Source organism: Cryptomeria japonica, chromosome 9 (assembly GCF_030272615.1).
Source record: "Cryptomeria japonica chromosome 9, Sugi_1.0, whole genome shotgun sequence".
In the NCBI taxonomy this organism is placed as follows: Eukaryota; Viridiplantae; Streptophyta; class Pinopsida; order Cupressales; family Cupressaceae; genus Cryptomeria; species Cryptomeria japonica.
In genome coordinates this window covers 702,294,067-702,320,687 of record NC_081413.1, presented here as the reverse complement: position 1 = coordinate 702,320,687, position 26,621 = coordinate 702,294,067, and the positions used below count along the sequence as shown (strand labels likewise).

The window sequence follows — 26,621 nt, the reverse complement described above, 5'->3', positions numbered from 1 at the left end:
GATTTTCCAATACAATGAATATAGGCCTGCTTATATAGGCAAGGCCATATGGATGTACGAGCACACAATCATGGCATGTGGCTCAATGAGAAACAAGGGTAGGTAAGAAATACTAGGGGTAGGTAGGAGAAATAATATAATATTCCACAAGAGGTGGATGACCCACCGAATGTGGAGTGTAATAGAAAAATAAGACCACAAAAGGTGGAATTTCTCCTACAAATTATATCCCTACGTGCACACTTCCCTAAGTGTCTCAAATCCAAACTATGAAGACATGCATTATCCTATGTTAACTTAAGTAAAGTGTAATAATATCCATAATGAATATTTATTTACACAAACACCCCCCTTAAGTGCAACTTAGGGGAATGAAGACTCAAACCAACAATGCAAGATGGGTCCCAACTACAAGTCCATGATAGGTACCCATGTACAATATGCAAATGCAAGCAAAACTATGCAATGCAATCTCTCACAAATGGAGAAAGGGAGAAAACCCAGTGGGAAAAAACTCCCCCCAAAAAGAGAGATGAATGTACAAAAAACTCTCAAAGAAGGAGGACAAAACCTCAAAGAGGAAAAAGTCCCCCCCACAAGAGAGGAAAGATAAGTCAACTGACCCCCCTAATGAGACATCCCGCACCCCCAAGAGAGATCACAACTGCTGGAACTTACTCTCGGTGAAAGGTTTGGTGAATATGTCTGCAACCTGCTCCACTGTAGGACAATACTGCAAATCAATGACCTGCTCCTGAATCAAACTCTCAGATGTAGTGCATATGGATCTCGATATGTTTGGTCTACTAGTGCTGGACTAGGTTCTTCGAGATTGCAATAGCACTCTGATTGTCGCAATGTAGAACTGTTGGCCGTGGAGTGATAAACCCAAACTTTGTGAGAATCTTCTGAAGCCAAATGGTCTCAGTTGCTGCATTAATAGCTCCTCGATACTCAACCTTAGTTGAAGAGAGAGAAATAGCATGTTTCTTCTTGCTCTACCAACAAATGGGGCTTGAACCAAGGTGAAAATTGTAACCTGAAGTAGACTTACGATCATCAAAATTGCCATCCCAATCAGAGTCTATGTAACCAACCAAGCGAAGTCCTGTGCCTATTGCATAGTGAATCCCATAGTGATTTTTCAAGTACTCGGAGGAGTATTATACATATTTCTATTGGTATGGCGGGAAGGAAGAAGCCATCTTGGAACTTTATAAAGAGCTCTACATAAGTGACGAGATAGAAAAAGAAAATTGTGAATTTTTCGATATATATGAAAAAGTAAGAGCATTTTTTCGAATGAAATGTGCATTAGGAAAGAATGGTCGACGAAATCCAAATAAAAAACTAAGTCTTGATATACCCGAGAATGAAATTTTTTCATTACCGCACGATGTATTGGCTGCTGTGGATTACCTCATCAAAGTGCGATTTGGAACGGGTACACCCGATGATATAGATCACCTACAAAATCGATATATTCGTTCTGTAGCAGATTTATTACAAGAGCAGTTACGATTCGCCCTAATTGATTTCAGAGAAGCAATTGAAAAAACTATATTATCTGCATCAACCAATCCTAAAAAGAGAATAACTAATAAATTGGAAACGTTAATTCCATTAACAGAAACTTTTCAAGATTTTTTTGGTTTACACCCTTTATCACAATTTTTGGATCAAACTAATCCATTGGCAGAAATAGTTCATAGTTGAAAAGTGAGCTCTTTGGGCCCTAGAGGATTGACAAGTCGAACGTCTACTTTTCGTACACGGGATATTCATCCTAGTCATTATGGACGTATTTGTCCGATTACGACATCCGAAGGAATAAATGTTGGGCTTATTGGATCGTTATCTATTTATGCAACGCTTGGTCATTACGGCTCTTTACAAAGTCCATTCTATAGGCTATCTGAGAGATCGAACGAAGAACAAATGGTTTATCTATTACCGGGAGAAGATGAATACTACCGGATAGCTACAGGAAATTCTCTGGCATTAAATCAAGGGGTTCCAGAGGAACAATTTACTCCAGCTCGATTTCAACAAGAATTTTTAATTTTTGCATGGGACCAAATTCATTTCAGAAGTATTTTTCCTTCCCAATATTTTTCCGTTGGAGTTTGCCTTATTCCTTTTATCGAGCATAATGATGCGAATCATGCTTTAATGGGTTCTAATATGCAGCGTCAAGCAGTTCCACTTGTTCAACCTGAGAAGTGTATTGTCGGAACTGGATTGGAGGGTCAAGCAGCTCTAGATTCAGGAAGTGTAGCTATAGCTAAGCAAGGGGGAAAAATAAAGTATATTGATGGTGAAAATATCACCATAACTTCATCTGTTGCTCGAAACAATATAGAAACAGAATTGATTCTATATCAACGTTCTAATAGCAATACTTGTATGCATCAAAAACCCCGAGTTCGCCAAGGGGAGTATGTAAAGAGGGGACAAATTATAGCAGACAGTGCAGCTACAACAGGGGGAGAACTTTCTTTGGGAAAAAACATCTTAGTGGCCTATATGCCATGGGAAGGATACAATTTTGAAGATGCAATACTTATTAGTGAACGTCTGGTATATCAAGACATTTTTACTTCTTTCCAGATCGTAAGATACGAAATTGGAGTTTATTTTACGAACCAGGGCCCTGAAGTAATAACTAGAGAAATACCTCATTTAGATGCTTACTTACTTCATCATCTGGATGAAAACGGCCTTGTAATGATAGGATCTTGGATAGAAATAGGTGATGTATTAGTAGGTAAATTGATACTGGAAGCAGAAGAAGACTCACTATTAAATACTCCAGAAGGAAAATTATTACAAGCTTTATTTGATATTAAGGCACCTACTGGAAAAGAAATTTTTTTTAGAGTCCCTAAAGGTGTAAAAGGTCGAGTTATCGATGTGAGATGCTTTTAGGAGTTCGAGGAAGACGATTATCTCGGCGATATTGTAGAAAAAGTTCATGTATATATTTTACAAAAACGTAAAATACAAGTAGGCGATAAAGTAGCTGGAAGGCATGGTAATAAAGGTATTATTTCAAAAATTTTGCCCAGGCAAGATATGCCTTATTTATAGAATGGAACACCAGTGGACATGGTATTAAATCCATTAGGGGTACCTTCATGAATGAATGTAGGACAGATCTTTGAATGTTTGCTTGGTTTAGCATGAAAACTAATGAACAAACATTACAGACTAGCACCTTTTGACGAAAGGTACGAGCGAGAAGCTTCTAGAAAACTAGTCTTCTCTGAGATTTATAAAGCTAGCGAGCAAACAGCTAATCCATGGGTATTTGAACCTGATCATCCTGGAAAACATAGATTAATTGATGGAAGAATAGGAAAGGCATTTGAACAACCTGTTACAATAGGAATAGCTTATATATCGAAATTGTGCCATCAAGTTGATGACAAAATTCATGCACGTTCCAGTGGACCTTATACACTGGTTACACAACAACCTCTCAAAGGAAAATCCCACCGAGGAGGGCAACGAGTAGGAGAAATGGAAGTTTGGGCTTTACAAGGTTTTGGTGTTGCTTATATCTTACACGAGATGCTTACTTTAAAATCTGACCATATGGATACTTGTGAAAAAATATTTGGTGCCATTTTCAACGGAGAACCAATGCCTAAACCTAGCACTCCTACAGAATCTTTCCGATTGCTCAGTAGAGAACTACGATCTTTAGCTCTAGAATTGAATCATACTATTCTATCTGAGATAGACTTTCAGATAGATAAGAAGGAAGTTTGATCAAAATGAATCAAAATTTATTTTTTATGAGTGACTAGGATAAACAGGAACAACTTTGAATTGGATTAGTTTCTCCCGAGCAGATTCTCGCTTGGTCTGAAAGAATATTACCTAATGGAGAAAGAGTCGGACAAGTTACTACAGAACGCACTTTAGATTATAGAACTTATGAACCAGTAAGAGATGGATTATTTTGTGAAAGAATATTTGGACCTAAGAAAAGGGGAGTTTGTGCTTGTGTAAAACCTCGAATGATGGAAAATGACAAGGAAAACTACAACTCCAATTTTTGTACTCAATGTGGAGTTGAACTTGCTATTGATCCTCGAATTCGAAGATATCAAATGGGATACATTAAACTAGCATGTCCAGTTGTTCATATTTGGTATTTCAAACGACGCCCCAGTTATATCACGGATCTATTAGATAAAACTTGTAAAGAATTAGAAGACCCAGTATACTGCGATGTGTGACTTGATCACAAGCTCCGATTATATAGATCCGTAGGAACTGTCATCCTATTCAATCTAATTGGGATGTCCTTAGCTCTGACGCGCCCCTCGGGAAGAGTAGTATGAAGCTCAGAATTAAAACCATCTTAAAAAGATGTTGATAAAGAGGAATCAATCTAGGGTTAATATCTTGTATATTATTAAATTGCTAATTGGACTTCGTAAAAATACTTCTTTTATTATAAATAAAAAATGGAATGAAAAAATCTGTTTCATTTTTATTATCCTTTATTTATATCTAGACCAAAAAGAAGATATGGTTATAGGAGTCTATTCATCGCACATATGCTTCAAATAGTATTGTAACCATCGAAGTAAAACAGAAACCTACAGGATCGATTATAACCAGATACAGACAAGTAAATCCCTTATGAATTTCAAATGAATTGAAGGTCTTTCACAAAGAAATGTATCGTTCAAAAGGGAGGAGACTACTCACTAATTCCATATTTATGTCATAATACGAATCGTAAACCAATAATCGAATTCACTTGGAACTTGAGCAAAGAGTAACTATTTAGTTTGAATAGAGAGCAAAAAACATTTTTTTTGCATAATGATACATAATCACTTTCCATTTCGGTATAGTTACTTGAGCCGGATGAGAGGAAACTTTCATGTCCGATTCTGAGGGGGGGGAAAAGATTAGAAAAACCTATCCAAATGTTTGTATTACTAGGCCCACAGCTAAAAAGCCAACTTTATTGCGATTTCAGGCTTTACGTCCATCTAAGTATGAATCCTGGGCAGAAAAGATTGCTTATTATCTCTCTTGGGATTTTGGGCTAGTTCAAGAGCGAGAAATTGCCACTGGAGTTGGTTGGATCCAGCTGGATTATTCAAATATACAACTCGCACACACTCCCTTTCCGAAATAGATCAGTACACCAAGCACCACACTGAGATTTATTATATTTGTTTCTAAAATATTGGTATTTAACCCGAAACCCTCAGCGGAGGATAGGGAAATGAAAGAATCAGTTACATTTTTCATACGCTCTCCCCTCATAGATAAGGATACTTTTACAAAGTTTTTTCTCCGACTCGATCCTACTATTATTCGAATTTCGGATAAGCAGATTTCAAGTACTCCGTAATAATAGGTATTGAAGAATCAATACATGAAATTTTGATGAATCTGAAAGAAATTGTACTTCGAAGTGATGCGTATGGAATTCGAGAAGGATCTATCCATGTTGTCGGACCAAAAAAAGTAACCGCTCAAGATATCATGTTACCACCTTTTATGAGAATAATCGATACTACACAACATATAGCTAACATAAACAAATCAATTACCTTAGATATATCATTACAAATTGAAAAAGGTCGCAGATATATTATTCAAAATCCAAATAATTACAATCCTAAGGATGAAATTTTTGCTATAGATGCTGCCTTTGTCTTTCCTATAGATGCTGCCTTTGCCCCTGTTCAAAATGTAAATTACAGTATTCACTCCTATTGGAGCGAAAATGAGACACAAGAAATTCTATTTCTTGAAATATGGACGAATGGAGGATTAGCTCCTAAAGAAGCACTTTACGAAGCTTCTCAGAATTTGATTGACTTTTTCCTTCCCTTTCTAAATGCAAAGGAAGAGAACAACGATGGAACAAACAGTCTAAGCGATGATATTACTCCTTCCTTGCCTATTTTGCATATATCGACTGATACGAAGAGAATAGCTTTTGATCAAATGTATATTGACCAATTAAACTTCTCTACTAGGGTATATAATTGCCTCAAAAAGGCAAATATAAATACAGTATCAGACCTTTTGAATTACAGTCGAGAAGATTTAATGAAAATAAAACATCTTGGGGAACAATCTGTCAAAGAAATCTTGGAATTTATACGAAATATTCAAATTGATTCACCGGGGAATCCGGTTTAGATTTCTAAGAGTTCTATTCAATCTCCCCATTCATTCCCTTCTTCTAAGTTCTTCTGGAATAAATCTTTGACCATTCTGTAACAATATTAGAAAATATTTGATAAAAAGTATATCTAGGGAGAGACCCTTTATCTTAAAGCAACGACTCCCTAGATATATAAACAAAAGATTTCCCTCCTCTCCTATATTAAGATATTCTAAATTAGATCAAATTGGAAAAGACCTAGAGTTAAAGATTCATCGATAGGTAACGTTGCCCCAATACCTAACCAAAGAGCTACTGCGGTACCGAATAAGAATACTGTTGTAGCTACTGGACGACGAAATGGATTTTGAAATTGATTCACATTCTCCAAGAAAGGGACTGTCAATAGTCCTGCAGGTACTGAAGCCATTAAAAGGACACCTAATAATTTATTAGGTACTGTACGAAGTATTATACGATCATTGACCAGGATATGCCTATGGTTGACTAATTGTCTGGCTTCAGGAATGGTAAGCGCCATACCCAATCGAAAAAGGATATTATCCAAGCGCATTTCAAGTAATTGCAATAGAACCTGACCTGTTGATCCCTTGGCTCTTCTAGCAATATGAACATATTGAAGTAATTGGTGTTCTGTAAGTCCATAATGAAACGTAATCTTTGTTTTTCTTTTAGACGGACAGGATATTTAGAAGGTTTAGGAGGTTTAGAATGTTTTTTTTTACTAGGCTGTTCCGTTCTATTGGGTGTTTTCTTACTTAGTCCTGGTAAAGTTTTGAGACAATTTATTATTTTTAAACGAGGTCCGCGATAACGAGACATAAAAAACTCCTTATTTCAAGAAATGAACAAATAATGTTGGAAAGAGGAATAATATAAAGAGGAATAATATGAAGGATGCATTTGGTGGCTTTCCAATGAAGCTCATGTGGCTCCTACATGAAGTGAGAAACCATGCCAACCATAAATGATATATCAGGGCGTGTATGAGTCAAGTAGATGAGACTACCCATAAGATGACGATACAATGTGGCATCAACTAGTGGAGAAGAGCACCTAGCCTCAAGCTTGATTCCTGAAAGAAGGGAGTCGATGCAGGCTTACAATTAGCCATATGAAAGAGTGCAAGTAGATCAAGAGCATACTTGGGTTGCGATAGTGTAATCCCGAAAGGTGACTGTGAAATCTCTATCTCGAGAAAGTAGTGCAAAAGACCCAAGTCAGTCATAGCAAATCTGTCATGCAAAGCAAATTTAAACCTGCTAATGATGGATGCGGTGCTCCCTGTAATGATCAAATCATCAACATAGAGCACAAGTATCAAGTGAGAGTCATCCTATCACAAAATATAGACATTCGGATTAGAATGACACCTGGTGAACCCTGCTAAGAGAAGAAAGGAATCCATCTTGGTGTACCAAGCCCTAGGGGCCTGCTTAAGGCCATAGAGATATTTCCTTAGTCTGCAAACCAAGGAAGTATCTTGGATGAAACCCTATGGCTACTCCATATAAATCTCCTCATCATGATCACCATGAAGAAAAGTACTCTTCACATCCATCTGGTGTACAACCCAACCATGAGCTTCAACAATAGCAAGTGCCAAGAGAATGTAGTTCATCTTGGCTATGGGCGCAAAGGTCTCAGTATAGTCAACACCTGGAGCCTGAGAGAAAACTTTCACAACAAGCCAAGCCTTATACATATCTACACTACAATCCGCTGCAAACTTGGTCTGATAGATCCACTTACATCGAACCATATTTCTCCCCTTAGGGAGATGGACTAAATCCCATGTGTTGTTCCTCATCAAGGAACTATACTCGTCCTCCATAGCTTGGTCCCACTCAGGAACCCTTGATGCTTCCCGAAATATTTGTGGGTCAAAAGTGGTAGCAATGAATGCATGTGGAAGATCCTGATGCTGTGATCGAGTCCTCGATGTATTTGGAGGATCCCCAACAAGAGAACCCATTGACTCAAGTGTCTGTCGAGCCCAACGAGGTCTAGGTGGAGGTGGAGAACGAGGCTCCTCAATTGCAAGTGGACCCTGCAAAGGTGTAACCCTATGAGTCGAAGTTGAAGGAGTCTCATCATCTGAATCACTAGCATCACTATCCACAATGGAGGAAGATGGAGGAGGTAGAGAGGCTAAGCTAGGAGAACTTTCCTCAAAGTGAACACTCCTCTCAATAAAAACCTCATGTGTCTCAGGATCCATAAATCTATATACCTTAACACCCTCAGGATATCCAACAAATATGCAAGGCCAACTCTGAGGTTCCAATGCATTGTGTTTCTATGGAGGTATGCGAGCCCATGCTGGACACCCAAAGACTCTGAAATGTCTCACAATCAGTTTCCTACCAGCCCAAGCCTCAAAAGGAGTAATAGCTATTGGAAAATGCACACTCCAATGAGAAATTGTAGGTGATTGAAGGTATTGTCATTGATGGCAACCTTGAAATCATGTGATAGCGGTAGGCAGACACAGACTCTACACCGACAGACTCTACATCAACACACATAACACCGATAGCAAAAAGGAAGAATACCGACACCCTGGCCGATAGGTTTTTTATGTATTTATACTTTATAATTAATTATAAAATCTTTTGTAAGCTGACATGGCAGATTGTACATATATGGATGAGATCATTGTAGATCATTTTGTAGACATGACATAGGATGCGAAATATACAGACCTAATATGCGAATTATTGGTTAAGGGTTTATGTTGTAGCAGAGCTTAAACCGGTACTGAATCTAGCATAGCAGATGCTAATTTGAAGTAGTACAAGACATTGGATTAGTATAATCCATTTTGTAAGTCAGTGAGACTTCTTTTGTAATTGAGCAGTGAGCTCTAGGCACTTGGCCTTCCTGCATGTGCAGGCCCCTATTGTAAGAGTAATATTCCCTTATTGGCCAGTAAGCGAATATTGTGGGTCACAAATCCCACCGAGGTTTTTCCCACACCGGGTTTCCTCATTAAAATATTTTGTTATGGTGTACTTCTCATGTTGTTGTTATTGTTCTTATTTACTGCATTATTTCTGGTTTACTGGTACTCAATTTTAATATGCTTTTCATGTTTTAAATCAAGTAATTTGATATATCGGTTAGATACTAATTCATCCGCCCCTCTCAGTATCTTTGGGAATCCTAACGATTGGTATCAGAGCTTGGTCCTCTATTTTCAAAAGCCTAATAGCTTGAGGAAGATCTTGTCACTGGTAGAGATGTAAAACTTGAGAAAGCAATTGGAAACAACTCTTATAGACTATGATGCAAAAAAAGTGAAGAATATCAAACTTGAGGATGATCTGAAGGTTGCTCAGGATATTATTCAAGCACTTCAAGAGAATTTTACTATTGCAAGGAACAAGAGGAGAGAACTTTGTGAAAAGCTGCAGAATGAGGAAAATGAAAAGGAAATTCTTAATGATTTGGTAAACAAGCTAAGACAAGAAATCAATACAACAAAGAATGAGATGCAAGATATGACTATGAGATTCTGTAAAGAAATTGAAGATAGAAAGAAGAATGAAGAAGACTTGGTTAGAAGACTAAATGATGCTGAAAATGAAAACACAAGACTCAGTCACGAAAATTATATGTTGAAGATAGATCTAATGCACACACAAAATGACAGAATTGAGCTCATGAGATAGAAAGGAATCTTGGAGAATGAACTAACTGCTGCAAATCAACACAAGGAGAAACTCAAGAAAAGTTCAGAAGAACTTGGTGACATGCTGAAGAATCAAAAACCTAATGGTGATACAAATGGCCTTGGTTTTGAAGTTGGTGAAAGCCCTGGTACTGCAAACAATCATGATCATAGCAAATTGGTAAGACAACCCACTGCTTACAAATTTAATGGAAAATGCTTTAACTGTAACAAGTATGGTCATAGAGAAAATTAGTGTAGATCTAGAAATCATCAAAATACTAATACACCCAACGGTCAATGTTGTAAATGCAACAAAGTTGGTCATAATTCAGAAAATTGCAGAATGAATGTAAGATGTTATATTTGTGGAAGATTTGGACACTTATCTAATCGAAGCAGAACATATACCGGCATAGGATATGGGAAAGCTATTCAAAAGAACAATGTGACTTGTTATGGCTGTAACAAAATTGGACATATTGCAAAATTTTGTAGAAGTAAGGCATCACCGACAAGAAAAGGTTGAAGAGGTAAAGCAAGAATTCTCAAAACATGGATCAGAAAGTCAGATCAGAATGTTGATGGGAATACTCCTCCACCGGTAGAATAGAGTATCACTCCACTGGCAGGAGACTCTTCATCTAATTGAAGGAAAATCTTTTGGGGGTTTAGCAACAAAATGAAAAATATGCTATTATTCCCTTGATTGATGGTGAGAAGTTGAAATTACTTCTATACCGGCAGATGAGTTAAGTTAAGACTTAACCGACGAGCATTAAATGTGGTAGTTGGAGAAAATAACATTATAAAGCAAGTGTTTTGGCTCCTTTTTCATTCACTGAGCATTCAAATCTTCGAGAGCACAAAAATTCTTGAGCGAAGGCATTCTAAGCGAAGAAGTGAATCAATCCATCAAAGCATTCATCCCTAAGGTAGATTGAGGTATTTATAGCTATGGAATCTTCATCCACTTTTGAATTTATTGCAAACCCTACTGTTGTTGAGGTTATTAAGCACCCTAGACCCGTTTTCAAAGTGTTTCCCAAAATTACAAAGAAAGATGATAGCATAGGTACATTTTCTCAAATTCTTAAGGGAGTAGTATATGTTGAAGACCCTAGGATGTATATACATTGTCATATTGAGGAATTAGGTGATGATGAGATCAAGAATATGTATAAGTCTATGATTTGTGATGAGTCTGGAAATGTCAAGCCAGAACATAAAATAGTGAAAACCCTAGGTTTTACTGAAATCCTTAGTATCTCGGATTTTCCCAAGGATATCATAAGGATTGTGTTAAGTAGAGTACACGGTGAATTTTTTTGGTTAGATTCAATCCATAAAATCACAAAAGAAGTGGTAAAAGCTGTAACTGGGTTACCTTCCACTGGTAACAGACCTAACAAAACAAGGAAGGTCTCAAATGACACAGTGTTAACCTAACCCGTGCAACATTCAACAAAAGGACTCTAAGGGTAAACAATGTAAAAGACAATAAATGTCAGATTTATCAGTATGATCTTAGGTTATAAGGCTACTCATGCAAACACGTTGAACTTAGTTTCTAGCCTATGTATCAAAAGTGCCTATGATATGGTTAATGATAATGCAAGGATAGATGTATGTGAATGGCTCAAAGATGAATTGATAGACAATCTAGGAAAGATTAAAAGAGATAAGAAAGGAACATTTAGATTTGGAAATTTGTTTGTTTGTCTGATGCTGTACATAACAAAACAAGTACCCGGTATTGGTGCAAAAGATTTTGGTTTCGACATTCCGGTAGGAAAATAACTGTTGGATCTATTGAACAATATGGGAGAAAATCGAGAGAAAAACCTAAATGAACATTTTCAAGCATTGAAGACTCGAATGAAAACTAGAGTAAGACTGTCACAAGCTATTGTGGATAAATATCAGAAGGAAATTTGTTTTGTGATCAAGAAAGATGAAATCTAGATGGAGGCAGTTGTTCCTAGAACTATCTGGGTAACTGAAATGGGTTATGAAATAGATGACAATATCATTGAAACTAATGCAAAAGCCCTCCTTGAAGCACCTAATGAACCTACTGAGGAAGTTTTTGGAAATGCTGAAATAATAGAAAGTGGAATTCAATCAAGGAAAAGGGTTAAGAAGGTTGAAGCAACTGTAAGGAAAGGAACCCGATAGGCTAAAGCAATCAAGGAGATGTTTTGAGACAAACTGGTATAAGTGAAAGTGAGTTGGAAGCACCTCAACTGGAAACTCATCTTTTGCCGGTTGGAACTTCTTCTGAGAGTGATATAGCGATAGTATTTAAAAGGGTAGAAAGGAAAAGAAAACCCACACCAATACCCTCTCCTAAACCAAAAAGAACCAGACAAAAACAACAGGCAGTAAGGCCTCTAGCAAAGAAAATGACTCCTAAGAAGAAGAAGGTAAAACAAGATATTGCCCCAATAAACGAACTTCTTAGTGAAATTATAAAGGATCGTAAGCTGAAGAACATCAACAAAATATACAATACACTATCAACTGATGATAAGGAAATCATAGAGAACAGTGTAATTTTACACTTACATATATACAATAAATTTTTGATGCAAGTTGTTGATGAAATTCCAAATGATCTATACAGGAGATTAGAAGCTAGAAGGCTAGCAATCGTTGAGCTGGACAAGAAAATTAAGATTGAAAAACTACTTGCAGTACATCTAGTCAACTCAACTGATGAAATTGATAAACTTATCAGTGAAGCAAACCGGACAATATTCTCTACTGCTCATCGACATGTAGCACTGATGGCAGGTAGAGTAAAGGAAGTCTCTGAGGAAACAATAGATGCATGGGATATATTCTTTGTGGAAAAAGAAAAACAGGAAGAATTACTCAGACCAAAGACTATTAAAGTATATCAAAAGGACAAAGATAAGGGGAAAGGTAAGGTAGGTGGACCTCCAAGCCTTAAAATAATTGACAATATGCCCCCACCTCTTTCAGATACTCCACTGGTAGATACTACTGATAGTCAACTGACCACAAAGAGTATGAAGACTCCACTAGAGGATACAAATCTTGAGTCTGAAATTTTGTATACTGTGAATGTAGACACCTAGGAAGTAAATGTTGTGGTTGACAGAGAAACCATCAAAGATAAGGAGAAAGATGTGACTACTGAGTCACCGGCTGCAGAAGTTGAGATAAGCATAGAAAAACCTACACAAGCAGAGCAACCAACTGAGGATACCACTGAGAAACCAGTATGTTGGTAAATAGATTTGTCACTACGGTTGTTTACCTGAAACTGACCCTATTTGCCCGATAAGCAATGAAAAATGTTCCAACAATTGGAGAGATCGTTCTGTGAAACACGATATTCCTTTGCGTTTGAGAGGGGCAACTCCCTCATATGATAGGGGTGTTTAGGATTTTTGTGTACTTTTAACTTGAAAGTACATAAAGGAGAAAACATAGAACTTAAAGAAGATAAATAACAGAAACCCCAACAATAGACATACGACCATCAACTGAGATTTCTCAATATTTGCAACAATTTACAAGGGGAGTTTGTAACGTAATATGCTTAGCCATGAGATGATGATAAAGAAGAATGAGAAATCTCAACATACACAGAGATAAGATACTTCAACACATTCAAACTGAGATACCAAAGGTTGCTTGTGCATCATCACATCAATTGTATAAATCACATATGCATAAAAAGACTACAAATTTGACATATGAGAAATCGGCAATAATAACACACAAATACATTTAGAACACACGAACTAAAATGTATTCTTCATTATCCTTTTGGAAATATACAAGTCCAAAATCCTTTCTATACATAGTGCAAATCAAAATGTCATTACAAGTTTCTCCTGGAATTCCAGCAGAGTTTTCCGCTTCTGTAAAAAGTCCTCCCCCTTTCATTACAAATAGCCTTCTATTTATAGGCTTGTAGGATAACTACCTTATAACCAACTTCAATTCTAGGTTAATAACTAACTCTTTTCTGTGTAAATTTCAATGAGTTAGTAACTTACACTTTTATGCGCAGAAGAAGTCAACTTTCTAACCTTTGGTTACAATAAGTGACATAAGTCACTTTTACAAAAATACAAGTTCAAACTCGTAATATCAATGAAGAACCAAGTCATGAGTTATGTTGAGGCACTTCTTTGTCTTCATTTTCTTCATTTGCACTTTCAATCATTTCGCTATCCAGTCTCCATTATTGACATAATGTATCCATTTACCAACATGTTTCTTCAGAAGTCACACACTACAACTTTGTCGACTAGACATCATTCCATCTTGCATATTTGTCAATTGTCTTTGAAAAATATTTGCCATCATACCATATTGAACATGCCATCCTCTAAAGTAAAAATATTTTGTTCTCCATGTTCCTTCCATGGATAGAAAGAGTTGGCACACATTTTCATATAGGAAAACACATTTAACACATAGTAGAGAGCGAATAAGATGCCTCATCAAATCAAGCCTCCGTATTGAAGATCCACACTAGAGCTTATTCAAACCTAAAGAAACCCTTTAAAACCATTGACATCTTATCTTCTAATCTATACTTTAGTAATTCACTGGTCTCTTTTCTTATTTGTGCATCAACCTAGGCTTCCACACAACAAATCCATTTTGTGCTACTCATGCTAAGATATCAAGTTGCTTACTGTCTTCACAGATTCTGCTGTTAACCTTGCCTTCTGAGGATTGTAAGTGCCCACCATTATTTGAATCACAATTATTAAAAGTTCTCCATTTGATAGAATATCCCATATGCTAAGATATGTTCAAGAGTACTTCACTAATTCAAGGTTTTGAGAGTTTCCTTTCAAAATTCATTTCCTGTATATATATTATAATTATTTCATCTCATCCCTTGAGATGACATCTCTTGGAGGCATTTAGTCAAACAAATCACGTGTGTTGTCTATGCTCACAGTCCCTTAAGGCTTTCGGTCAAACAGTGAACATGTCGTGCTTAATCCTTCCACATTGCTTATGCATTTTAACCACAGTATATTTATTGAAACCACAAGTCATTCTGTCAAACATTCATATGTCTATGTAGGTTCCATGTTAAATTCACTAGTCACCGCTTCATTTATTATTTTAATCTCTGTATTTCAAAACCAATGGAGTTCCAAATCGACGACATAGGCTCGTAAAGGATAGTGGAGAAATTATTTTTGAAGTTTATTTTTCTTTTATTCTGCAATCCTAGCTTGCTGTGATGAGGAAGCATATCTTTAAGGCATTTTGTTAAACAATTTACGTGCTATGTCTATGATTCCAAGTTCTTGCAACACTCTGTCACACACTTCACGAGAATCATCTATACTTCCACATCCTACAACATTTTCTATGCCTCCACCATGATCTGCAATACACGACATTCTCTTAATGACTTTATCGCATTGGCTATGCTTCCCACGATCTACATTCTGCCATTTTCTATGTATCCATCCTCTGCGGTACTTGTATATCTGCTACTTCCATCTGACAAAGTGCCTTGAGCTCTCCTTGCAAACTCCATTTCGTGCATATCCTGCATTCATCGCATTCCATGAGACCACATTTCTTTGAGGGATTCTGACAAATAGTTTATAGGCACTACCTGTGCATTCACTATGGCATGAGAGCGCATTGCTTTGAGGGATTAACACCTACAAAAAAATTGACATGCGTGGTCATGCGCATTCACCATGTTGTGAGACCGCCTTGCTAGAGTTAACGCCTACTACAATTTTCATGCGTAGATGAGACCACATTTCTTTGAGGGATTTTGCCAAAGTTTTATATGTGCTGCCATGCGTGGTATTCATGAGACCACGTTTCTTTGAGGGATTTTATCAAACAATTAACATATGCCATTTATGCTGCCACGCTGCCATCTTAATCTGCCAAAACAGTTTAGTCAAACAATTCATAAGCTTTGTCCATGATTTCATATTTCCTTCAGGCATTCATGTGAATATTAATGTGAGCATTTCTAATTACAATGGCCTAGAGGAAGACTATGTTCTCTTGAAGCATTTTGTCAACTATCTCACAGCTTGCTAATGTATTATCTAACACCTCACGGACCTACAAGAGATCACATTCCTTTGTGACATTTCCTCAAACACATACAACTGTTTCCTCAGTTGCATATAGTGGGACGACATGTCTGAGGCATTTAGTCAAACAATTTGCTGCCTTGTTAGCAACTTCACCAGTTCATGTGGATTGTCTGTGCTCTCCCTATGCCCATGGTCTGCATTTTGTAGATATCCAACAATCATCGCATTTCATGAGATCACATTTCTTTGAGGAATTCTGTCAAACTATTCACGTGCGTTGTTTGTGCTTCCATGATGTGCATTCAGGTCGATCAAAGTAGCTGCAACTTCAACATCTGGTGAAACCATTTACCTTCAACGCATTGATGAACGTTCATAACCTGTTGTTTGAAGCTCATTTTTTTAAATTTGTATGAAAGAGGTTAAGAATGCTCAATTTTTGAGCATTTCTAACCTCTTGACAAAGTGGGACCCGCAAGGTTAAGAAACGAGGTTAGAAATGCTCAATTTTTGAGCATTCTTAACCTTTTTGTGATAGGTTAGAAATACGGGTTAGAAATGCTCAAAATGTGAGCATTTCTAACCTTTTTGACAAAAGGTTGAAAAATGAGTTTAAGAATGCTAAAAAACTGAGCATTTCTAACCTCCCGCTTCAACGAACAATCGAGTACATCTTGGAAACCATTGGCCATTGAGAGGAATCAAGGAAGAATGCAATCAACATTTTAAAACAGCTTTTTATCGCAAATGACCAGACATATTAAAATAATTTAAAATATTAAATTATTATTTGAAAAATAATTTAAATATTTTAAATTTATTGCTTTGGGTGGGAAAAATGGCATAACTTTCAAACAGTAAGGAGTTAGGTCCTAAAATTTGAAACATGTGTCAATGAAAGGGAAAAAGGTCCACATGATTATTTACACCTCATGACAAAGCCTTAAATGAGATATTTTAATCATTTGGGAGCAACACATACCAAAAATTGAAAGTTTAAAATACGACAAAGTATGAACTGGGTTCAGGTGAAAGTTGGACATATGATACAAAATGATGTTTAGATCCTGACTGTCAAGCGATTTCCCTCAATTTATGATAATTTTCAAAATTATTCCATTTTTCATATTTTGAGTAGCAAGGACCTTGGATTGCATGTTCACTATTTACGCATAAACACCTATTGGATCTTTACTCGATACTGAGATCGATTTGAAGTTCAAGTTTTATGTAGGCCAACTATGGGGGCAACATGGTAGAAACAATTGAAAAACCGTCTGAAGAACCGACAAAAGAGAGTTCAGAGGTACAAAATGAGACTACATCCGAGAAACCGGTAGTTGAAAACACAGAGAAACCCTCTGAGATACAGATAGAGAAACCAAAGCAGGTACAAGTTGAAGTGCAGGTTCAAACAGAGACAGTGCCACCGACCCAAACTGAAAAGCATAAACCTTTGTTTGCAGAAATGCAAACACAGACTGACCTACCAGAGGTCGAATCAAGTAAGGTGATTACCACAACTGGTAGTATGGCCATTGTAAGGACTATTGGACAAACATTTGGTACATCTATGGCAGAATTCAGACCTACAAATATAACAAAGGTCTTGATGGATTCAATAAAGAAGATCACAGAATGTAATGCACAAGCCTATAAGGCTACTGATGATAGCACCAAAGTGCATTGTTGATAATAAGGATTCTTTAGGTCAACTAGACACATTGTCTAAGTTCATCACCGACAACATATTGACTGTCGATCAAATAAATGAGGATACATTTGAGGAAAGAATGATTAAAGAAAAAGATAAATTCTTTGAGGAAATTGTGAAGAAGAACAAGGAGAAAATGGATACCCTATTACCGGAACTTGGAGAAATAATCCTTGACTACAAAAAATTGTACATGGACACTTGTAAAACAAATGTCTTAACATAAGACCTTGACAAGGAAATCAGCAAAGCACAAGATAAATAAACAATATTGCTGACAATCTGATAGGATCATCAGATTCATTTTTGGAGATAGAAAAGAAGATAACAGAGCAAGAAGAGAAAATCAAGAAGTTAGAGAATGACAAATAGAGAATAAAGGGTAAAGCAAAGGACTTGAAATGCAGACTTGGTCCAAGACTAGAATACCTCATTTCTTTGAGAAAAAAAATATCTAAGGCTCTGGTTCCCGGACTGAAGATTTTGGAAGAGAAAATGCACATACTCACTGGTACAGTGCAGAGAACACAAGAGGAAATAAAAGACAACAAAACATTCAGTAATGGTATAAATTTGATTTTGACAGATATCTTTCAGATTGTAACCCACCAATTACAAGAATCCAGGTAGGACTCCACTGATAGCGAATGACAACCTTTGTCATTGATGTCAAAGCGGGATTAGTATAATGAGAAAAATGGTCAGAAGTAAGTAGAGATTATCTGCTCAGGGGGAGCATACATTTTTGGCAAAGTTTTTGGACTTCAAATTTTCGGATACATTCTTGGATTTTTCTCATGAGTGTTGCGATCAATGCCAAAGGGGGAGATTGTTGGCAAATGCACACTCCAATGAGAAATTGTAGGTGATTGAAGGTATTTTCATTGATGGCAACCTTGCAATCATGTGATACCGACAGGTAGACACAGACTCTGCACCACTAGACTCTACACTGACACATAGAACACTGACAACAAAAAGGAAGAATACCGACACCCTGGCCGACATGATTTTTATGTATTTATACTTTGTAATTAATTGTAAAATATTTTGTAAGCCGACATGGCGTATTGTAAAATGACTCATATATGCATGAGATCATTGTAGATTATTTTGTAGACATGACATAGATGCAAAAGATACAGACCTAATATGCGAATTATTGGTTAAGGGTTTATGTTGTAGCAGAGCTTAAACCGGTACTGAATTGGCACAACAGATGCTAATATGAAGCAATACAAGACATTGGATTAGTATAATCCATTTTGTAAGATAATGAGACTTCTTTTGTAATTGAGCAGTGAGCTCTAGGCACTTGGCCTTCCTGTATGTGCAGGCCCCTATTGTAAGAGTAATATTCCCTTATTGGCCAGTAAGAGAATATTGTGGGTCACAAATCCCACCGAGGTTTTTCCCACATCAGGTTTCCTCATTAAAATACTGTGTTATGGTGTGCTTCTCATGTTGTTGTTATTGTTCTTATTTACTGCATTATTTTTGGTCTACCGGTACTCAGTTTTAATATGCTTTTCATGTTTTAAATCAAGTAATTTGATATACCGGTTAGATACTGATTCACCCCCCCTCTTAGTATCTTTGGGAATCCTAACAATAGCTTGCAAAGCTTTATGAGGAACCTGATTTTGGATGTGTGTGGCACAACTAATAGCCTCTGCCCAAAAGGCGGGATCAAGAGAATGTGCATGTATCATACAACTAGCCATTTCTTTGAGAGTTCTATTCTTGTGTTCTGCAACTCCATTCTGTTGTGGAGTGTGTGCAAGAGAATGCTAAAATCATCAATGTCACATGGCAAAATTAATCAATCATTAATTTCTAAAATCATCAATGTCACATGGTAAAATTAATCAATCAATATTAATTAAATATTTATTTAATTAATTTATCATTCCAAGTAAATAATTTTTAAACAATTATCTTATTTATTTTAATTGAATATCCTAGCATATTTAATTAAATAAATCAATTTGCCATAAATCTTCAAAAAAGGAAACAAATCAGGAAAGAGGAATTGGATTATGAGCACAAATTTTCAAAAAAGGAAACAAATCAAAAAAGGAATTAATTGACCAAGAAAGAATTAAAAATTTGAGAAAAGAAATCAATTGGAGATAATCTTGGAAAAAAAATTAAAAATTGATAAATAATCTCAAAGAAAGCAATTAAAATTGAATGAAATAGAGAATAAATCATTTTTTTTGATTTTATCTTAATTTTAGTTCAATTTCCTTTAAAATTGAGAAAAGCATCCAATCACATCAATTCACCTGGATTGTGCTTCCTCTTGGAAAATCTTGACTGCTCATTATCATTTGATCTCAACTTTTGGTTTCTTTTTGAATTCTCTATAATTTCAAGCTCTCATCTCTCATTCAAGGATCCTGGAGAATATATTGTTATCATGTTGTTTTTGCTCTAGGTTCATTGATATTTGTGCATTTAGATATTCACATATTAGTTATTGCATACATATTTAGATCATTTATCTCATTTATTGCTTAAATCTTGTTAGATTAATCTTGCATCCATCTAGCATTAATATCATGCTCATATAGATTAAATCCTTCATCTTGGTGTAGTCTAGTCACTGGTATTGCTTATACAAATCTAAGAGCAATCTTATACTCACATCTTTTAGAAGGCAATGAGTCGATTTGTTATGGTTTTCATATTCATGCTTATATCTGTGTAACCATACATGTAATGACTTAATTGAAGTGTTGTGTATTTCAGATACAGATACAGGTCCACTTTTCATAGACACATTTCTGGCGCTCATCGTGGGGCAGAAAACTACTTTTTCGACCTCAAAATCATTCTTTTTATCCTGTAGGTTTTATTCGTACAATCTCTACGAAATATCGTACGAGCAGTTTCACTACATCGTACGACATTATATTGAAGCATGTGATTTATCGTACGACATAATATTAAATCCTGTCATTTGTCATATGAATCAGAAGATGGACTCGTACGACATACTGTTTCTGGTTATTTGATTTTATCTTCTGTCATCCTATGCTCATTTCTGACTCATACGATAAAAGTTTTTTGTCGTTCCATTCTATGAGAATTGTTGTACGATTCTATTTTCTGTTAGTTTAAAAGCAAGTTTCACTTTTCGGGGTTTTTCATGAATTAAATTTTGATTATGCTAACGGTGACCCTGAATTGTCTTCTGTCTGCTTGATATTTTCATAGCCTAACTTGTTTCTTGCAGGATGCTTGTCAAAGAATTTATCAATAAAAAATACGCCCGTCAAAGAATAAAAACAACATGACTACGGATGCGTTGTTATTGGAGGTTGCCTAAAGAGAAATTAATCAAACATCGTGTATTCTTTAATTTTTTTTAGGCACCTAACTTGCTATCTGGTTAATGAACAAATTTGTCTTTTGTGGTTTTAGAAAATTCTGAGAGGTAGGAGAGTATGCTCTTGTCTTTTTTAGACAATCAGAAATCTAGACCCTTGAGGCATTTTCTTTGTTTGAGATTTGTACATCTTTAGCAGGCCTGCCCTCCCGAGGGGTTGAAAAACTCTTAAAGCCGTTATGACCGGTGTGAGGGGAATGACCTAAGTGGGAACGACTAAATGCCAAGTACTCCAACCCACTATAAAATAAACGTGGTTTGATGAAAATCAAGTCAATGACAGTGCTCGGGAATAGCTCTCCTCAGTATCTTTGGGTATATTGAACCTTGGTTTTCAAGGCTGGGAGACCTCTTAATTTAGTTTATACCTCGACGTGCTAAACAGAACCCTTACTAGATCCAATTAAAATTAGAAGCTACCTGATTCACCTTCGAAAGGTTGATAATGTTTGTGCAAGAGAGATAGTAACTCTCCCAAGACACTTGCCATATCATGCCCCCATTAGCATTTGGAGTCGGCTAATACGGCGTTGAGAATCCATTGCGTGAGACTCAGCGGCCATATTCTGATTATCTATTGGATGTGTACCTAAGTCAGCAAGCAAAGGTTTTCTTCTCTAAGCCAACTTCCATAGGGTTTGCATGCTGTGATTGGAGTTACTATTTATACTGCGTGTTTCCTGTGTTTTCATCCCTGAAACTAAGACTAGAATACCAAAACTGAAAAAACAAATCAAACAAATCAACAACTCAGTGATAAAACTCTATCCGTGTCGAAGCTAGTCTATCCTAGTAAAATATCAGTCCACCTTAGAATTGGTCATACTTAGTTGTCATACTCAGAAATCAAAAAAAAAACCTCAGAATTCTTGTCTCTGTCGTGTTAACAGTCGTACGAGCCTGATCATTTGTCGTCCTGCACCATATCTTGTGTCATATTAGTATTCTAAATTGTAGTCCGAGATAAATCCTCTGTCGTACAAGACCCAACAGTCTGTCATTTAAGCTGAATCATGTGTCGTATGAAACAAAACTACACTAAATCTTTTGTTGTTCGGGACCTACCCATTTGTCGTACGGTACTAGGCAACAACTTGTACAAAACAGAACTGTGGTCATCCTGAAGCTATTATATTGTTGTACGGTCTCAAAAATTTTGTCGCACGAGTCTCTGATTTTGCCAGTCCAGAACAATCAAACCTGCCTAAAATAGTCTATAGCAAGCCTAAAATTGGTTATCATCCTCCAGAGCATAAACAACCTTGATAGTGTAACTCTGCCATTGCGTTGCACGATTTTGTTGATCATCTCTCAGCTAGTTTAAACAAACATCTTATCAAACCTAAGTTAACTTAGATAACGTCTTACATAGGATAGATCATTCCTGAAACCAGACTAGATCTTAGGTACTTCTCTAAATCACTACGTTAAACGAACTACTAGCTAAAATTTGATCTTGACTTCTGCAAAACATTTGGCTCTCAGTTCTGTCGGTTACAAAATGCCTATTCAAACCATAAATTCTCGTAGAAAAAGAGACAAAGAAAAAGAAACACCCTTTTCATCAAAAGACAATCCATTCTTTGTGGAAAACCCCTTTTACAATAAACCATCCTCGTCACAGATACTAGTTTACGATCTACCAATCTTTGGTCAGCCTCTATCTCCCACCATGTCTGGAGAAAGACAAGAAAGAGAAGCTAGTAAATGAGACAATCACGATGACTTTAGCAATCATACCACTAACAGTGATTCCTCATCGACTGAATCTGAGCTTCCTGAACCTCCCGAAGCCGAAGTACATAGATGTTAGAATGATAAAGAGTTCCGAAAAATGATGAAAGTCATCATGGCTAGGGAAAAAGAAGACTATTTCCTAGAATTAGCAAAGCAAGGCGCCAAACTCCCTACTGGTTATAATGTGGAGGCCCTCATCACTAAAGAGGAAGAGACACCATGGGGAAAAATAAGCAAACAAATGTAAACATTACAAATTGCAGTCACCAAACTACAAAACAAAGAAAAACGCCAAAACAATATTCTCTGGACACAATATGCCCATTCCCATTTGACAAAAACCTTTACATGCCTCCATTTCCTTCACGAGTTGAGATCCCAAAATTTGACAAATATGATGGTACCTCAGATCCTCAAGATCATGTCAGAGAGTTTTGTGCTGCCTGTATGGAGTTCATGCACGATCAAACGTACCTCATGCGCCTTTTCCCAAGGAGTTTAGGGGGTCAAGCAATGGAATGGTTCTGAAGTCTACCCAAAGGAATGAAAATATTTGAAGAACTAATCCAACTATTTTTACAACAATACTCATACAACATTCAACATCCTGTGACTATGATAGAGCTTTGCAATACTAAACAAAAGACAGGAGAACCCTTTCTCACTTTTCTCCAATGAGGGAGAAAGATGTTCTCTAGATATTCACGGACTATCCCAGATCTTGAGAAAATGGATATCTTTGTCAAAAACCTAATCCCTGAATTAAAGTACAGTGTCTAGATGCAAGTACACCCTTCAATCATCAAAATGGTAGATAACACCCTCATAATGGAAGATGTGCTTATGAAAAAGGGAGATATATCGCTTTAGAAACATTGCAAGGTTCTAGCTCTAAAGAAAAGAGTAAATACTGGAAATACGAAAAAGATAATAACAGGAACATTGTTAGTGATGGAGTGGTAGATATTGTCCAAGAAAAAACAAAATCCACAATATTTAACTTGGCTAGTGGCATGCAAGCACTCAAGGCAGCTGAAACTGTGGCAGAAAATCCTTCAAAGAAAACAAGAGAATGGTTTAAAGAAAAGCCTTGGCTTTCAAATCCTAAGCGTGATTTTACTCCTCTAGATGATTCATATGAATCAACCTTCAAAACCTTATTGGCAAATAATCTGATAACATTGCCAGACAATTCTAGACCATATGACCTAGAAATTAGACCCAAATGGTGGAGAGAAAATGAATATTGTGACTACCATCAGAACAAGGGACATAACATAAACAACTGCATGAAACTCCGACATGAAATCCAAGATCGTTGTTGGAAATCACGTGACAAGTGCTGATCATAAGGCCTTTAAAGACCCCTTACCAACTTATGAACAAGGAGATTCCCCAAAATCCAAGGGAGGAGATAGAGTCAATTATACCTACACTAACAACGATAATGTGATCAACATGATTGAATCTTCTCAACCTGAATATTGCAATGTGATTATAATCCAGGATCACCAAAGTCAAGCACAATCTACTAATTCCATGACTCATGGTCAAAGGAAGATTACTCTCCCAGGAGCTAGTTCCTCAACGTTCGATCAAACAACATCAAATCTACCAAATAGACAAACATACACAATCATGGCCAAATCAAAACAACTGGCTTCATCATCTTCTCCTGGTTATAGTATTGTCGAACAATTGAAGAGAACCAATGCTCAAATCTCCATTTTGGAATTGCTTAAGATCTCTTCTGCTCATAGAGAGGTCTTGGACAAGGCTCTACTTACCACCAGTGTCCCTAAAGATTTAGACATAGATTGGTTTCAATCTATGGTGGGTTGGTGCAGGAGCACCTAGGTCCTAGCTTTCTTGTTTTGCAAATTTTGGCTTGTACTGACCCTAGCCAAGTCAGCGGTGAATAAAGACTCCAAGAGGGTCGAAGAGTGATTTTTTGTGTCAATGTAGGCCTAGGCTGAGTTCATTTTACTTAGGTTTGCATTTTTGTGTAAATAATGAGTTTGAGTAGGTTTTTGGCCTTTTTGTTGGTCAAAGGTGTCAAAAGTTGGTAAAAGCATTTGAGAGGGCTAAATAGGTTTTAGGCATGTTTGAAATGCCATATGGGATGATTTATAATTGGAGAGGACAAAAGTGGAAAAAACACAAAGTTGCAAAAAGTTGTCATGACAATTTTTCTCCTTAAATTGGTCCCACGTTGAAGCTAGGGCTTTCTCAAAGCCATGGGAGGACTCCACATGTGGGAAGGATATAAAAACCCTCTTTTACATGTTTACCAAGCTTGGTGTACTTGGATTTTGGAAGCAATAATCAAAATACAAGATTTTGGACTGAACTTTTCATTGTTTTTGTCAATTTTTGCATTCTTTGAAGGTTTAATGGATTGAATCCATGAATCCAATGATGGATTGAGGTTTAGTAGTGTGTTCCAGGGTAGGCTGTTCATTTTCAATCTTTTTATTTATCATCTACTACTATTTTGGTGATTTGATTCACAAGTAGTCAGTTTTGGCTTGTAAATAGCAGTTTTTGCTAAAATGGGTGCCCCATAAAATCCCACCGTGTGTTCATCACGAAATTTTGGGACATGGTAGGAAACCCATCATATAGTGTACATATGAAAGGAGAAGGTCTGAAAGTGTCATTTGATATTTTTGACATCTTGCCCTAGGCGAGCCCAGGAGCAACTCGGCTAGAGTTGGCAAGATGAAAAGCTAGCACAAAGTGCAGAGGTGAATGTAAATGAAAGTCCCAAGCTTTTGGGAAGTTGTAATAGGTTAGTAAAGGTCTTATTGTGTAGGAGGAAGCCTCAATTGTTCCATTTGAAGGTCCAAAGGAAAGATTTACTTGCTGCTCCCAATCAAGTGCCTAGAAGCCCTTGAAATCCTCATTTTTGGGTTTTCGAATGCAAAGAAGGGTTGGAAGGTTAAAACCACTGAAATCATTTGGGGATGAGTGAATATTTGAAAAAAATACATTTTAGTTTGGGGGTCCTTTGGGTCGTTTTAGTCCAAAATCTCAAAAACCGGTTCTAGGAGGCCTAATTGAGCTCTTTCCCTTGTAGCCTTTCTAGACCAATTTTTGAAATAGGTAAGAAACCTTTGGACATCAAACCATAAATGACCTTGAAATGATCTAAAAACATGAGAGAATAACCCTCTACACCCCTGCAACATCTCAAGACCATGGGAGGGCATTTTGATGAATTTGAGCCAATAAGCCATCTTTGAGCATATGGGAAACATAGCAAATTGGTAGGGTTCCTAGCAAGGACACTTGAAGAAAACACCTTGGAGTGAGTAAGAGAAAGACCTATAAGATATTGAGAAGGACTTGTAGGTCTAGGAAGCAACTAGGCCTGGTGAGTTTGTGAAATTGAGCAGCATCAACTTAGTGGAGTGTCGAGCAAGCTAGGTGAACCCTATCAGATTGGTATCAGAGCCTACAAGATTTGGGCTAGTAAGGTTGATGTCCTTGTTGTTAGGAGAGTCAATTGGAGACAACATGTTGACCAATGCTGAATTGGCAAGGAAAGTGGAAGATCAGGAGGAAGAGAACAGGCTCCTGAAGGAAAAGTTGGAAAGATTGGAGAGTAAGCTTGGTGATATTGAGACCAAGGTAGAAAAAGTGTATGTAAAAGTGGAAGGAGTAGAAGGAAAGGGTAAAGAATTGGTAGAGATAGACAAGATACCTGAACCTGATCCTATCTTAGAGCAAGAACCTTTCTTGAAGGCATTGAAGGCCTTGAGTGGAAAGTCACTGGAAGGATTGCCATTGTTCACTGGCAAGATGGAAGCATAAGTAGTCCTAGAATGGATAGAAGGTATGGAGAACCAATTTGAATG

The 26,621-nt window shown here is 36.8% G+C and overlaps 2 protein-coding genes and 1 pseudogene across 2 annotated transcripts in view; 2 read left to right on the top strand and 1 right to left on the bottom strand.

Annotated features, from left to right (window-relative positions):
• Positions 1-4,096, top strand: part of LOC131073869 (DNA-directed RNA polymerase subunit beta-like) — an 81,460-nt pseudogene extending 77,364 nt beyond the window's left edge.
• On the top strand, positions 4,029-6,253 carry LOC131073870 (DNA-directed RNA polymerase subunit alpha-like). The gene is made up of 3 exons (XM_058010375.2): positions 4,029-4,159; positions 4,966-5,105; positions 5,366-6,253. The coding sequence occupies exons 1-3, from the start codon at positions 4,029-4,031 to the stop codon at positions 6,181-6,183; spliced, it is 1,089 nt and encodes a 362-aa protein (XP_057866358.2). The 3' UTR covers positions 6,184-6,253.
• A 127-nt stretch (positions 6,254-6,380) lies between these two features.
• Positions 6,381-26,621, bottom strand: part of LOC131073871 (small ribosomal subunit protein uS4c-like) — an 82,980-nt gene continuing 62,739 nt past the window's right edge. The window contains exon 2 of the mRNA XM_058010376.1: positions 6,381-6,802. Coding sequence (XP_057866359.1) covers positions 6,381-6,802 — 422 coding nt within the window. The remainder of the gene's footprint in view (positions 6,803-26,621) is intronic.